At 41.9% G+C, this 14,899-nt stretch overlaps 2 protein-coding genes across 4 annotated transcripts; one reads left to right on the top strand and one right to left on the bottom strand.

The window, feature by feature from the left end:
- Positions 1-304: 304 nt before the first annotated feature.
- LOC308322979 (uncharacterized protein) lies at positions 305-7,902 on the bottom strand. Of its 3 annotated transcripts, none has more exons than XM_080774516.1 (7): positions 7,664-7,902; positions 6,254-7,321; positions 6,009-6,154; positions 3,148-3,616; positions 2,792-2,927; positions 2,010-2,206; positions 305-1,469 (listed from the first exon to the last, which is right to left on the bottom strand). In XM_080774516.1, exons 2-7 carry the CDS (start codon positions 7,289-7,291, stop codon positions 1,212-1,214), a joined length of 2,244 nt encoding a protein of 747 aa, XP_080630642.1. In that variant the 5' UTR covers positions 7,292-7,321; positions 7,664-7,902; the 3' UTR covers positions 305-1,211. The 3 variants fall into 3 exon arrangements, with proteins under 3 accessions (XP_080630642.1, XP_080630644.1, XP_080630643.1); XM_080774518.1 differs by having other exon boundaries at positions 3,382-3,616; XM_080774517.1 differs by having other exon boundaries at positions 6,009-6,130.
- A 728-nt stretch (positions 7,903-8,630) lies between these two features.
- rad9a (RAD9 checkpoint clamp component A) lies at positions 8,631-14,896 on the top strand. Its single transcript, XM_080774519.1, has 12 exons — positions 8,631-8,955; positions 9,820-9,890; positions 9,982-10,055; positions 10,900-10,948; positions 11,258-11,372; positions 11,548-11,647; positions 12,302-12,408; positions 12,834-12,940; positions 13,233-13,297; positions 13,442-13,537; positions 13,928-14,162; positions 14,413-14,896. The coding sequence occupies exons 1-12, from the start codon at positions 8,907-8,909 to the stop codon at positions 14,530-14,532; spliced, it is 1,188 nt and encodes a 395-aa protein (XP_080630645.1). The 5' UTR covers positions 8,631-8,906; the 3' UTR covers positions 14,533-14,896.
- Positions 14,897-14,899: the final 3 nt, after the last annotated feature.

Here is a 14,899-nt window from a genome sequence, read left to right as displayed (position 1 = left end):
AGCATATTCTGTCATTGTCAGGACACCCAGGTTCCAACCGAGGAAAGCTGCATAGCGCAGCTTTTAAAGTTTAGCGATCAAAAGGTTATTTGTACTTGTTTGTATTCATTTGTTTGCTTAAAAGTTCCCAAATGAAAACTGAAATTAAGATTTATTTAAAAAAAAATACATTACCGGTATATAAAATATATTATTATTACAAAATATTGGTCAAAACATCGCTAATCGATGGTCTAGGTAGGACTCTCCTAAATCTGGATCAGCATTGGACCCAAAGGTACGTATGCCAACAGTCTAGTCTGGCTCTGTTTCTTTTCTGCAGGCTGTATCAAGATGTACTGTAGCACTGCTGTATGTTAACAAGTGAACAAAGAGGGGCAAGAACACTGATAGCCCCACACTCACTGTGTACCCAGATGCTTTCCTATAATTCCCACCCGCAGGGATCCAAGACCAGTCCCAGCAGATTATCCTAATTGTCATCATATCCATATTGGAATTAATAAAATGTCCAAATAACTCAATGTCAAACTATTTCTGGAGTTTATTGCATTTAGTTCTTTGATTTGGTTCTGTGTAAAATAAAGGCCTCATTTAATGACTATTTTTAACAGAGAGATGCCTGGCTATACAACAAAATGTACTAAAACAAAGTATCCTCATAAACTGTATTTTCAATAGAAAAGGGGATAATTACATGACTAAATATTTCCTTTTTTTGTGTGTGTGTGTGTGTGTGTGTGTGTGTGTGTCCTGTCAGAGATTATTACAGAATACGTATATTAAAAACGACAATGGTGATCCATGTGGTCCCAACACACACCCAGGAGATGGAAGTGTGGAAAGGAAACGGATCACGCTCCTGCTGTAGCTCTTTCCACAGTAATCTGGGTCTGAAAGGTGAGCCAGTTGTGTGTTCATGTGTCCAGGTTGTGTTTATTTGTCCAGGTTGTGAGCCAGCAGATGGCGTCGCAGCTTTAAAGAACAGGGTGACTCACTGTCACTCAAGAAGATCCAAAATTGTTGCACAGCGGCACATCCAACAACCTTTTGAAGGCATATTACAGTGTATATGGTCCCAAAACGAACAAAGGTCAAAGGCACAAAATAAGCTCTGCACTCCCTTACTTGACACGTACAGTATATTCATATATTGTGTGCAGCACCACAGACCTTTTTGCCTTTGATCTCACTGTCGCTGTCAGTGTTGGTCACTGTTTAGTCTTCTTACCATTACCAGTCTTCATCCTCTTCAATGCCTTGATCCAGGCGGGGAGAGCAGATCGTGATGCTGGTGTCACTGTCACCACTTGCTCCGTTTGCTGCGTCCCTTGATCCCCCTCAACGGACGAGTCGTCCTCACTTATGGAGTCGTCGTCTGAGACCAAAATGTCTAGATCCAGGTTGATGGGCGCAATGGTGATCACTTCCTCTGAGAAACGAACTCGACGAGTCTCCTCAACTCTCCTCTGAGTCCGGGAGAATGTGCACAGGGATGGAAAGAAAGAGTTGGAGTAGAAGAAGATGAAATTGGAAATACAGGATGGTAGACATTTTAGACAAAAGTCTCGTGAGTTTAACTAAGACCTGAGGCCGAGTCTTAGTAGTATAGTATGCATCAATAGTTCTCAAACTTCTTCACGTCAAGGACCCCCAAAATGTATTTGACTGTTGACCCCCCCATATCAAAAATATGTTGTTCCAGTGACCTCCAGAAGCAAAGATTTGCGTTAGAAAATGTATACTTCTAATACTATATATATATACTGTATGTATACTTCTATACTACTAATGTAGATCTTCGATTTGATATAAGTGACGTGCAAGTGATGCGCTATGAGCTTGTATATATCTGCTATTTAGGCTGCCAAAGTATAAAGAACCAATGTTCTGATTAATTATAGACATATTTCCTAGAATGGCTAATAATAATAACTAATTTTTAATGTGAGTCATCACAACATTACATCACAACATGGCCAGAACATTACAAAGATGGTTAATCTCACCTTCTTAGTCGCCGTTTCCGTTGAATCTTGAGACACGGATTTTCTCAGTGCACTCCGGGGCACAGCAACAGGAGGACGAGAGGAGGGTGACAGAGGAGATGAAAGAGAGAACATAATGTCACCGCCATTATCGTTTATCTTCTCCGTCTCATGGGAAACTTTGCTGATGGAGAATCCAGGCAAATACATGGGCTCGTCTGTGAGGAGTGAGAAAAGATTTACAGTGGGTTTCAAGCGTTTTCACAGCGAACAAATCACGTTATCTACACACCAGGGGTCTTCAACGTTTCTCAGGCCAAAGACCCCTTAGCAGAGAGAGCCATGAACCAGGGACCCACTACTACATTCATTGTGTACGATTGTGTTACAGATTCAACTTTTTTCATAGCTTTCATATAGCTTCATTGACTATCATCATTCATTGTGTATCAATGTTTTTATTTTATTTCAGACATTTAACCCCTGGCTTAAACCCTCAATGGCCTGTCCTTCTACATCTACACTAAACCTCTTTGCTGAAAATAGTCAATCTACTATTAGATCTCTCTAATAGTAGACCTGCTATTTTTGCTAATGTTCCTCTCAGAATAGGGATGCTATAGGGTTGAAGTGGTTAATGTAAAGGAAATAAAAAAGGCTCCTATCACACAAAGATAGTAACTGTGAGGACCCCCTAAGACCCGTGATCTACACAGTAAAGTTCTCATATGAAGCTCTGTTAACTTCGACTGCAGTCTATACATGCAGAATGGATTTGACCAGATAAAACTTCTTGTTCTGACCTCTCTTTGCATCTTTTCTCTCCCTCACGTCCCCCTGCTCCATGCGGTCCTCCTCTCCTCCCTTCTCCTGTGACCTTCTCTTTCTGTTCAGAGGGACTCTGTTCGTCGTGGATGAGTTGTCCAGCACATCTGCTGGCTGTGAACAAAAGTACAAAACAAAGGTGATGAACCTACAATTGATTCATAAAAACATAACGTAACATAACTTTCCAACATAACATATCATAATATCAAAGGGATCTCTTATTTATTATACTGTTATGCATTTTTGCAAATCTATCAGCAAAGATAATATATGCATTTATCTATTAAATTAGTTATTGTTTACTGGAATCATTATTTCAATGATTGTTTACCTTTGAAAAGGTGAAATCTACTGTATTTTTCAGGTCTATTCTCTGTTCGGCCCTATTGCACTCTGTATCTGATTGGCTATGACCATGGTCCATTGGCTCTGATTGGATGATCTCAGTTTCAATATCCTGTGCTGGAACATGATTTGGTTCTGAAATGTCCATGTTTACAGGCATGCAAATATCACTTGATACCGGTGTCGATGCCAAAACTGCAGCTGATTCAGGTTCTCTCACTTTCCATTGATTGTTTATGTTTCCTGGTCGTGTGTGAATCAAAGATGATTGGCCACTGCATTGGTCTTGGCCGTTCAGGGTGGCTCCTGGTTGGCTTGTTGAAAATTCAAATAATTTCTGATTGGCTATGCCACCTGGGGGGGTAGGGCTTAGAAACCTGGCCCACTCGTGACCGGCAAGGATCTCGTCCAGTAAGCTGAATGACCCCAGGCCAAATTCAAAGTCACAGGGAGTTCTGTCAAAAGAGAGAAACTTCATTTAAAAAATTGTTATAATTACAATGCATCATAACAATGGGAGATTATGTACTTGTAACAGCACTTTGTCTTGAAATAAAAAATAAAAAACTTAAAGTGGGTTTAGATGTGCCCCAAAGCCATGAGTGTGCCAACCATAGACATAAATAGGTAAGCGCCTGCTTACGTACGTGACACTAAGTATTTTCTGTTATATAACCCTGGTGTTTTGGTATGAAAACCATAACATAACATGTAGTTTGTACATGTCATGACATTTGTAACAAATGTGAAAATCAGTTGAGAATTCAGCGAGTTATGATTTGAATAACTCCTGCTTCCATAGACATACAGGTACATATGGGACATACATGTATTAAGGGGCATGGGTCTTCCTACAAAATATGGCGGCCACGATGACTAGGGTTGGGATCCACATACCAGCCCTGACAGTGTGATTAAAAACGGTTCCTGAAACAGTTCCAAATGTGATGGAACCGATTCCAGTTCCACAATGCCGGATCCAGTTCCTCCGGTTCAGCATCCCAACTGTAAGTAACAATGACGCATTGCTCCAATGAACAGCAGCGACCAAATGAGGTAGATCTACAGTTACCATATAGGTGCCAACATACCGTAGACAGTATCGACACACCTAAATCGAACAGACCTATTATTAATTTTATTAGCTGCAGCTGGCGTTGCTTACATCATCATCACGGTGTACTATATAAGGTCAGTCTTAAGGCACACATACATATAAAAGAAAAAGACACATTGACGTGTCGCTTTCAACGTGTGGAGTTCGACATTTGTGAACTTTGACTGAGCGTCAGCCAATAGAAATGCTTTCCACTCCAACGTAAGTAAAAGACCCACTATTTCTATGCACATCACATTAAGGCACTGCCCACAATATGCAAGACAACATGGGTAATTGACATGTTGGACACTACTCCCGTTCAGACACATACTGTATGTGTGACCATACCCTGCCATATTTTTACAATGCTGTATAGTTTTTAACTTGATAATAAACAAACTCAACAAAAATCAGCCTAGGGTTTCACCCCCTTTATGTGGGTGAGGTGCACGACTCCCTCTGTCTGACTCTGTATCCTTATGCTCACTTTCATGAGCATCATGGAAATATTCATATGCTCATTCTGATGTTGTGAGGTTAATGTGTCAATTAATATCTGCATGAATGCCAGGGTGAAGACTGAATTAATGGTTAGTGACAGTTTATGTCAGTGAACAGGGTGTGTCTGTCAAATCACAATGAATGGAGGGAGTGAAAGAGAGAGTGAGAGAAAGAGCAAAGCAGTATCAATCAACATAACTGACATCACAGTTATGTCTGGAATTATCACTTCACAAATACCTCACATGCCTCATCTCTATATCTCCGAACCATGGCTGGTACTGTCGATCATAGTAGTTGAGACTGTGGTTCTCAAACCTTTTAATTTCATGCATTTAAGGCATTTAACCTCTACCTGCTCCCAAGCAGGCAAGGTTCAAGGTGACTGCTCCTAATATCCTAATAGTTAGGATGTGTACATTCCAGATAATTAATTTCCCCACAAGGACATAAAATTAAATAGATAAATACAAATGTTAAAGTAACCTGTGTGTGTAGTTTGTATCATCACGGCAGCCTCAGACAAGTGCTATTAAGGGCCATATTTTGCGCGTCTTAAGTAGGCTACATCTTAATATAAAACTTTGAGGCGTGGCCAATGCGGTTTCGCTATTTTAAATGGCCGAACAGCATTGGCCACGCCACCAAGTCATAAGGCCTGGCCTGGTAAGACACGCAAAATAGGGCCCAATACTGTATGTTAAGTTTTTAAGTGAATGTATAATCGTACGCATCATTTAACCCATCCTAACTAATTAATTAGGAGCAGTGAACAGCGATTCTCCAGCACATCTCAGGCCAGTGCTGGCAGGAGTATTTAGTTAGCATGCATTTTAGTGTGGGAGGAAATCCACATAAACATGTAGGGAACATGCAAACTACACACAGAAAGGCCCCAGGCGGCCACCACCACTGAGATTCAAAACCAGTGAGGCAACAGTGCTAAACACTGAGTCACCCCAAAACCGAGAGTGGAGCCAGCCATGCTATGGCACCAAAGTATCCATTGGGTGCAGTTATGGGTTCAGTCAGTCAGGAATGATTCTCTGGTGCGACTCTGCCACTCAAATCACTGACACCTAACCTAAGTTATAGTATAGTGGTTTGTAAGACTAAACTTGTATTGTTTCTCTCTCAGCTTTGTTGGAAAAAGGATGAATGATAAAAGAAAAAAGAGGTAGAGGAGGTAATCATCTCACCTGGCACACACACGCGCACGCACGCACATGAATAAATCAATAAAATACCTGTTGTGATCTTTAGGTGAAGGTGATTCTACAGTACTGTCTTCTGAAAGCGTTGGAGGGGCATCAACACTCCTGGCCATTTCTCCCTCCTTATCTGACATGTCGGTGAGATTATTTGCTGCCTGTGGACGGTTTTCAGGGGAAAGCTGTTGAATACAGAGGTAATTAAATCTCCCCCAGAATGGAATGGAAAAGTTTAATTTAAAGTTTCTATAGTTTGACAATTAAAGAAAAACACTACTCACTTCTTTTTCATTCTTCCCATCTTCCTCAACTTCACCCTCTTCTTTCCCTTTCTTCGTTAAACTCCCATGTCTTTCCTTCCATCTCTCCTTGATCTTCTGTGTCCATCTCCTACTTTTGGTCTCAGATGATCTCCTCTTCAGTTTTGGTTCTGGGACCAGTTTTGGTCCCCCTAAAACAGGAAGTGTTGTGCTCTTAGCATCACTTCCTGAGCTTGGACTTGCCTCTACAGTCTTCATTGACCATGCATAGACTCTGGGAGTAAAGCCCTGAACAAGGGAGGGAGAACTGTCCTTATTGTCCTGTCCCTGACTTCTAGATTCAGTTACACCCTCTGTCACCGTCCTAAAGGTCAAAGGTGACGTATCGGGAAGGGAAAGCCGGTCATCATGGGAATTGACAGGATTAATTGGAGAATTACCGTTTCCATTCCTTCCCCGTTGTAGCTCATCTTCTGCCCTCTCAAAGGAAGTGACATCTGCATTGTTTGGTGTGCTTGCAGAAACACTGTGCATATTTCCTGTTGGGGTTAACACTGGCAACATTGCCTCTCTTGAGTCTCTGTTCTCAGTCCTATCACTGTCAGTGTTGATTTTATGGGAGGGAGAGGAAATTACACCAAGAGAAGACAAGAAAGATGTTTCCTTTCCCATGTCCAATGTGAGGGCATTAATTTGTGGGCTGAAGTACGACACAGGTATCCCAAACTCCTCGTGAGAATCCAACTTCCTCATTTCACGTCGTTCCCCCTTATCAAGGCCCCCTCTGCCCTCTTCTGCTGGACCTATGATGATGTCACTTGGAGTTGGCCTTGTCATTGCTGTCCCAAACCCATTCACAGAGATGCTGTTGAATTCACTGACAGTTTTGTGATATGGGTCTCCTGTCCCTCCTTTCTGCCCCTGGCTTTGGGCACCAGTGGTGGGACTGGTTTGGGGCTGGCATCCCTGACTCCCAGAGCCCGGCTGGAGTTTCAGTTTTTGCAGCATAGACTGGAGAAGGGCCTGGGTGTCTATGGTGGGACTGTGTGATTCAGACATCCAGGAATTGGTTTTGGATACATGTATCTACTGTATGCAAAATGAGAAAGGTCCACACAAAGGATGAATAAAAAAGTTAATGCACATAAATGTAGTAAAGAACAGAATATTCCTCAAGATCCCTCATATTATACAGTATATTCAACAGATCAGTCCAATGCTAAAGGTAGATTCTGACATCTTTCCAGGTATGTACAGTGTGATATTTTTTAGCTGTACCACTTCACCCTCTCGTCCGGTAATCATCCTTGAAGGTTACTCTCTTCTTTTTTCCCCACATTATACCATTTATTCTCTCATGCTGTCAGTGTTTTATCTCATGTGCATCGGTGTCAGCTGAGAATCTTGTGTTTCTCTGTGTAAGTTAATTACCTGTTTTGGTGCATTGTTCTCTTTGCTCCTCACAGCAAACATCCATGGTATTTGAATCCTTCAACGCTATGGCTCATCTGTCAGCTAGTTTAAAAAAGTCAAAACTTTAGTTTTTGATTTTCAGGTCTTCTTCTTCTTCCCTCTCACTTCCTGTGTTACTCTCTCTTTCAAGAAATGTACATGCGTCTATTTACTATGCACAGAGGCTGTTCAATCACACCTTGAGCAGCAATTGTCCAGGTCATCTCTGTTGGGTTGGAAGAGAGAGAGAGAGAGAGAGAGAGAGAGAGAGAGAGAGGGGTTTATTGCATAGCAGCGTTCCATAGACCTTACAGATGCAGACCAACAAGAAATACCAGTGAGGCTAGACACATAACTGACAGTGCCTCTGCCTCTCTCTCTCTTTCACTGCTATCATTCTCATTCTATAATGTCCCTCCCTTCCTCTTTCTTTCTATCACACATAACACACCCTCTTTCCACAGTGGCCCTGGTGTGGGCATGGCCATATGGGCGTTTTGATGGGCACAATTACTATTTATATCTGAGGTTATGTCTGAGGTTAAAGGCTGAAATGTTGGTAAATTGCATCTCATGGACTATAGTACAGTTTGTAGCAATTGAGGCTGGAAATGTTTTGGGAAAATGTATAGGCCGTGCCATTTCCTTTCCACCTTATTATGTGGAACTGGTTGACCCATCACATATATATTTTTTTTCTTCTAAATATGTTCACTTATTCCATAAAGTCACGGTAGGAAATTTCTCAACTAAATGCTTTTGTAATGTTACTAATTTATTATAAACCACTTTCATGTGAAAGTGAGAACCAGCAACACACAGGTTTAGAAAAAAGGAAAAAGCCAAGGTTAAATGCGCATGCGCCCAGTCAAAACCACGCCTATCCCACATGTTCTCCCGTCTGATTGGTCGACAGTGCGGACGTTCGTTATGGCGGCGTAAACAATGTGATGGTCGCTTCCATAGAGAGGCGTAAATGTTGTATCGGTTCTCGAGTCTTCACACATGACAGAACGGTTGAAAATGTTTTGTTGTGCAACTGGTTTCGTAGCAAAAAGCCCAGGGAGATCATATAAATAATACACAAGTACCAGAGTGTACTTATTGCTCTTCAAAGGACTCGCCTTTGGGCTCAAACTGTTGGGCTCCGTGGTCAGCCATAGTTGCTAACCAGCAGCGTCCTGTTAGCTGTCATTTCCATTATCCTACACCCAACCTCCCCATGAGAATGAATGAAATGGACTGCGTTGTGACTGGAGGAAATGTGAAAGGTAACGCCAAAGTACATATTTTAATTTACACTGTCTCTTGTAGGCTATAAAACTGAATATATTATAGTACCTTTATTAGAAGGATTAACCCCCTTGAGATGCATCACCCACCCCACCAAGTAGGAAAAAAATCCTTATATACGGCATGAACACAAGAAAAACTCGGTGCAGGTCAAGTTGTGGCCTCCTGGTGGATCTATAATAGGTCAATGTGAATGTGCCATTTCTTCTTCCGCCTTGGATGGCAATTGGATGATTTGAGGCATTATGTTCCAAAAATGTGTTTTGCAAAAATGCCACCTGTTGGTGAAAAATCGGCCACCTGGTGGCGCTAGAATTTTGGGGCAGAGGTTCATGTTGGCATCCAGGGAGTGTGAGTGTGTGTGTGTGTGTGTGTGTGTGTGTGTAAAATTTGGCATCGACCGGGTTAACGGTGCCGGAGATTAATAGCTATACACAGATGAACACACACTCACAAACGGACACACACGGACGGAGTGCAAAACATACTCTCTCCCCATGCCTTCGGCCTGGTGGAGACAACAAAGTACAAACCGGTACAACTACCCAAGTCTTGTGTTCATAGGAGGCGGGCAGGGCAAAACAGGTGCTCCCTATTACACGTCTCGCCTCCTATGGATAGTGGATACAATAATAATAACGTATAATAATGGCAACCAGTACAGACAAAATATGTGACAAGTCGTGATGGTAATCTAAAGAAACTGAGTCTTGAAGATCCAAATATAAACATTAAAGCAGAACAGCTTTCTACTTTTGCACCTGTGTTGCATTTTTATTTGGATGGACAGATTTCCCCATTTTGCTACTGTGTGTATGTGTGTGCGTGCGATTGCCTTCCAGTGCTTGCCAAAGCTGTCCACTCTTTGTCCAGGATAGGAGATGAGCTCTATCTGGAACCTGAGGAAGATGGGGTATGGTTTTGTCTTATGGTTTTGACATATAAATAGTTGTACAGCTGGAACTGTTGCAAGTGCCAACTGTTGTATTTGCTCTGTCTTGTAGTTGGCCCTGCGATCTGTGAACTCCTCACGGTCAGCGTACGCTTGCTTCCAGTTTGCACCTCTCTTTTTCAGCAGGTAAATATTTTTGTTTGGACATGAGTGAATGTTAAACTTCTCTGTCGTACTGTATGTATTTCAGTGCTACTGTAGCACAACCACAAGTTCTTATTGTCATGAGACAATTTACGTTGTCATGTTAATGTCGTCGTGTACTGTTGTTGATGTCAAGATCGCCCTTTGTAAAGCTTACACTGCTTACCACTGTATACTGCCCACTTCCACTTGTGATGCCGCTACAGTAAAGGTAAATATAATAAGCTGTGAGTGCGAGTGGCATATAATGATGCTCTCAGAATCCTGCTGAGGCTCCCGAGGTGCACAAATGCCAGCCAATTGTTTGTAAACAGTGGTGTTCCCACTCTAGATGCTGTCCTCAGGAATCTGATGTACAGTGTCATGGAATACCAAAATGCTCGCCTCAAAACACAGTCGTCTAGTCGGGCGTACAGCAGGCGTAACTGCTCTTCCTGGTATTCCTAAACTTAACCTCAGTAAACTATGCCTAAATGGGTAAACCTAACCTTATTCCTAACCTTAACCCCAGTAAAACAACGCCTAACCCTAAACTTATTTCTAACCTTATTTTCAGTAAAACTATTCCAAGAATAAAATAACTGCCCCACGAGCTGTCGGCGTGAGGTCGGCGGAAAAAAATGAGGTCGAACTTGTTTTAAGGCGAGCATTCGTGTTATCGTTTCATGATGAAGTTGAAGGACTTGAAAAATGAATTATAATTACTTTAATTATGGCTAAGAAGAGCAGAATTAGGTACTCTTCTCTTCCCCTGTATTGTTTTTTTATGGACCTATTAGAGTCTGAAACAATGATTGATTTATGATGTCTTGAAATTGTTTTGCAGGTATACTATTCGCCATGGGCATGGCTTTCGCTGCAGAGTGGCCATTAAGGTATAATATATATTCTATCTATCCATCTATCTATCCATCCATCCAGCCATGAACAATAGAGCACTTCTGCACATAAAAAAACAGAAGGAGGTGTAAGTCTAGGCAGCAGTCATATATAGACCTATATATATATATATATATATATATATATATATATATACCTTACATACATACATACATGCATACATACAGTATATTATTATTATATATACTGAGCTGAGGCAGATGGTTTGGTTTATAACTCCTTTTTCTCATATTTGTCCATGTCCTTACTTCATCCATCCTCTGTTCTCTCTGTGTGCGAGACAGAGTGTGCAGGCAGTGTTCAGGTCCCTGGCCACTCTGGAGAAGACGGTAGAGAAATGTCACATCAAGCTGGACGGAGAGAAGAACCACCTCACCTTCACCCTGCACTGTAAACAAGGTATGGACAGTGGCCTGCTGCTTTATAGCTTGTTTAGTTATTCAGAGATGGCTTTAATACTGCAAATCTCGGCTGTATTCTTTTACATTTACATTATCACAGTAGTTTTCTCTAACTGACCTTTGTGTGTGTCTTTGTTTGTGTCTGTGTGTCTTGGTTTGCTTGTATCCTGCAGGACTATTGAAGACGCATAACCTGGCTTTCCAGGACAGTGAGAGTTTACAGGCTGTATTTGACAAGGAGAGCTGCCCTAACATACTCCGAACACAGCCTAGGTCTGTCAAAACTCTCTGCTTTACAATTTAAAAGTTAGACGTTATAAAATGCAAGATCAGGGTCAGAGTAAGTGCCGTGACGCTTTGTCAACCAACAACAGAGTAAGTGGTGTAGTAATCGTCCATACCCGGAGATATGTGGACTTCGACCACAATTGTTTGGGCTTTTTCCGCCCTTATTTGACAGTGCACAGTAAGTTCACAGAAAATGGGGGGAAAGAGATGGGGAGTGAGCATCAGGTCGTCATGATCAAGAGTTGAACCCGTGACGCGCTGTCCAGCTGCCTAAGTGCCCAGACTACTAGGTCGGCCCGGGCCAACTGCGACCACTTCTGCTCTTTATTTTCTACACGCATCACATATGTCACATATAGAAACTGGTTGCCAGGGAATGGACGACCCAATTCAAGATTAGTGGACCAATCGTTTGATGAGGCAGACTCCCAGAGATGACTGTGCCTGAGTTGAGGGAACCAATGGAGCGACCGCAAAGGGAAAGACAGGAACAACATGGAATCACTATGTTGCTAAGAGTGGAAATTCTACACTTTTCTGTTTCTATGGTGAAACAATCTGTACTCACTGTAGAGTGGTTTTAATGTATCGTATCTTACTGGTCTTTATTCTTCTTGATTTAATTTTCCTCCCTCACAGGGTACTGGTTGACACAGTGTTAAATTTCCCTCCCTCTTTGGAGGAAGTGACCCTGTCAGTGAGCAATGAGCGGGTGTGGTTCAGGAACCATGTTGAAGAAGACACAGGTGAATGGATTTCCCTATTTCACACTTCTAAAACATTATATACCGGTACTGATGTAGCAAAAAGCTCAAACCTCCCTAGGATTTAACCCATTAAAACCGGGAAAGCATCTGTCTGTGTCATTTTAGATTTTTTTGTTGGCTATTCAAAAATAGCAGGCTCACAGTGTGTCCCATCGTGCCGCACTGCAAGCTTGTACATCTGCTATTTTTTTATGTTGAAATATCTTGAAAGTGTAAAAAGAAAGTGTGAGAACTACTGATTGTAGAAGCATTTGTAGAATCGGCTTCAGGTCTTATTAAATGGGTTAAAGTAGTCAATTTCTCATTTGGACTTCCAGTAGCGGTTTTCAAATGGACAGCTACAGTATGTATGTGTAGAAGAAGTGAAACAAACTTTCTGTCTGTACCCTCCATCTCTTTCTCAGAACAGTCCAGGGCCATGATGACAGAGCTCTGTCTTGCTTCAGATGAATTTGACCATTTTGCAGTTGGAACTGAGACCAGCATCACTTTCTGTCTGAAGGAACTACGGGTGAGACATAGGGCAGAGAGAGGGACAGAAGGATTGAGGAGGAAAGGAAGCTAATACATAATGGGGTAAAGGTCCTTTGAGCATATGGAGAGCAAAGACATCCCAACAGATTTGCAGTGAGTCAATATAGAATAAGATTAATTCTGGGTGGTGTGGTTGACGGGTTTGCTTTTTATTAATCTCTCAAAAGTCTCAAAACAGATTCTGCTGATGGCAAAAACAAACAATTTTAAACAAATTACCAAATGGGTTCCCAGAGTGATTTATTTTAAGATTGCGATCTGTTTTCCAGGGATTACTGGTGTTTGCAGAGTCCACTGGTCTTCCAATCTCTATACACTTTGATGAGCCAGGAAGGTACCACACACACACACACACACACACACACACACACACACACACACACACACACACACACACTTTATCAGTTGCATTGATTGTTAATCTGTAATCAAACGGTGTGTGTGTGTGTGTGTGTGTGTGTGTGTGTGTGTGTGTCAGTCCTGTGATACTGTCGGTAACAGACAGTGTATTGGAGGGGAACTTTGTGCTGGCCACCCTTTCTGATGATTCCAACCTTCGTAACAACTCCAAACGGTAACTACCGGTAGTCATTCACAGTTGATTAGAACCAGAATTTGTATTCTTTATATGTATACTTGATGGGGCTCCGCTCTGAGTGCAGAATATTAGACCCCGTCCAGTGTATACAGCAGTGGTTTTCAACCCTTTTCATTATTTTCAGGTGACCGTCAAAGTGTGTGTTATCTCTCTCCATTAATTAATTAATTGCCACCTGGGTGTGTTTGTAGTCCCTCAGCGTCCATTTAGTTTCTACAAAGAAACTCTCTTAGCTTGTTACCACTAATCTCCATGCCTCTCATAGTGCCCTGTGTAGACGTTGTATAATGGGAAATCATGTAGAGGTTTGTGAATTGATTGTGATCACCACCTAATGCCTCTAACCTCCTTCCCCACCACTCTCAGTTCAAATACACCACCGCCCCCTCCTGACGACTTCATGAATGATGACATGGACTCCTACCTCATAGCCATGGATACCAGCGTAGCACCTGTTCCCCTGGCTGCGGGTCCACCCTCACCCCCCTTGCCCAGCCATGCGTTGTTAAACCAGCTATCCGCAGCCAATCAAAGGACTAGGCCACACAGTGAAGAGGAGGAAGACGAACCAGTGGGCACAGAAAGACCACCTAATAAAAAAGTATGGCCCTTGTGGTATTTGGAAAGTTTGCAACTTGATAACCACGCAAAAAAGCACAATATTGGAATTATTGTCGTCTGAAGCAGGAAATAGCATTCAAGTTAGGCACTGTTAGTATGGTTACATTGATTAAGGTATTGGTTTAGCATGGTTTAATTAATTGTGTGCATGTAGCCTTGAGTGCTGATACCTTGCAATACAAATATTTACTTGGGTTACATTTGCACTCACTCTCCCCTTATCCTTTCAGTTCCGTTCCCTGTTCTTTGGATCAGTGTTTCCCACTTCTCCGATGGCCAATCAGACGGTGACTGGGCAGGATGTGTTGGCCAGTGACAGTGAGGATGACACTCGAGCAGAGTCGCCATAATATGGACAGTTTGAGAAAAAGAGACTTAAGTGTGTGGGTGTAATTTCACACCATGGACTTGCAGCGACCAGTCCTAGTGCAAGTATAAGAAAACCTTAGAATTCCTTGCTTTTTTATTTTTCAGATATTACAAACCTGTATGTTTTTTGGCAATTACGTGGACAAACAATATATTGAGAGAGGAACTGCAGCATGCAAGAGATGGGAAGATGATAATAATGACATCACATTTGAACTTCTTGGATTATGAAGAGAAAAAATTGACTAAAAGCACTTCCTGTTTTCTCTAACACTGGGGTAGTCAGTGTTGATCATTGTGCAGAACATAAGCCCCACTGAATAAAACAAACTTTTTTTTGTTGAACAT

This window comes from Protomyctophum bolini (assembly GCF_963924005.1).
Source record: "Protomyctophum bolini genome assembly, chromosome: 10".
Taxonomy (NCBI): Eukaryota; Metazoa; Chordata; class Actinopteri; order Myctophiformes; family Myctophidae; genus Protomyctophum; species Protomyctophum bolini.
This window is presented reverse-complemented; position numbering and strand designations above follow the sequence as displayed.

What these genes read in the sequence shown, in the direction of transcription:
- LOC308322979 (XM_080774516.1), bottom strand. Translation starts at nt 7,291, where the DNA reads ATGTCTGAATCACACAGTCCCACCATAGACACCCAGGCCCTTCTCCAG. An exon ending in ATGGGAAGAATGAAAAAGAA is followed by an intron (nt 6,155 to 6,253) that starts GTGAGTAGTGTT and finishes TGTATTCAACAG; the next exon opens with CTTTCCCCTGAAAACCGTCC. An exon ending in CGGAAACGGCGACTAAGAAG is followed by an intron (nt 1,470 to 2,009) that starts GTGAGATTAACC and finishes TCCCGGACTCAG; the next exon opens with AGGAGAGTTGAGGAGACTCG.
- rad9a (XM_080774519.1), top strand. Translation starts at nt 8,907, where the DNA reads ATGAGAATGAATGAAATGGACTGCGTTGTGACTGGAGGAAATGTGAAA. An exon ending in CCATGTTGAAGAAGACACAG is followed by an intron (nt 12,409 to 12,833) that starts GTGAATGGATTT and finishes TCTCTTTCTCAG; the next exon opens with AACAGTCCAGGGCCATGATG. An exon ending in CTTCGTAACAACTCCAAACG is followed by an intron (nt 13,538 to 13,927) that starts GTAACTACCGGT and finishes CACCACTCTCAG; the next exon opens with TTCAAATACACCACCGCCCC.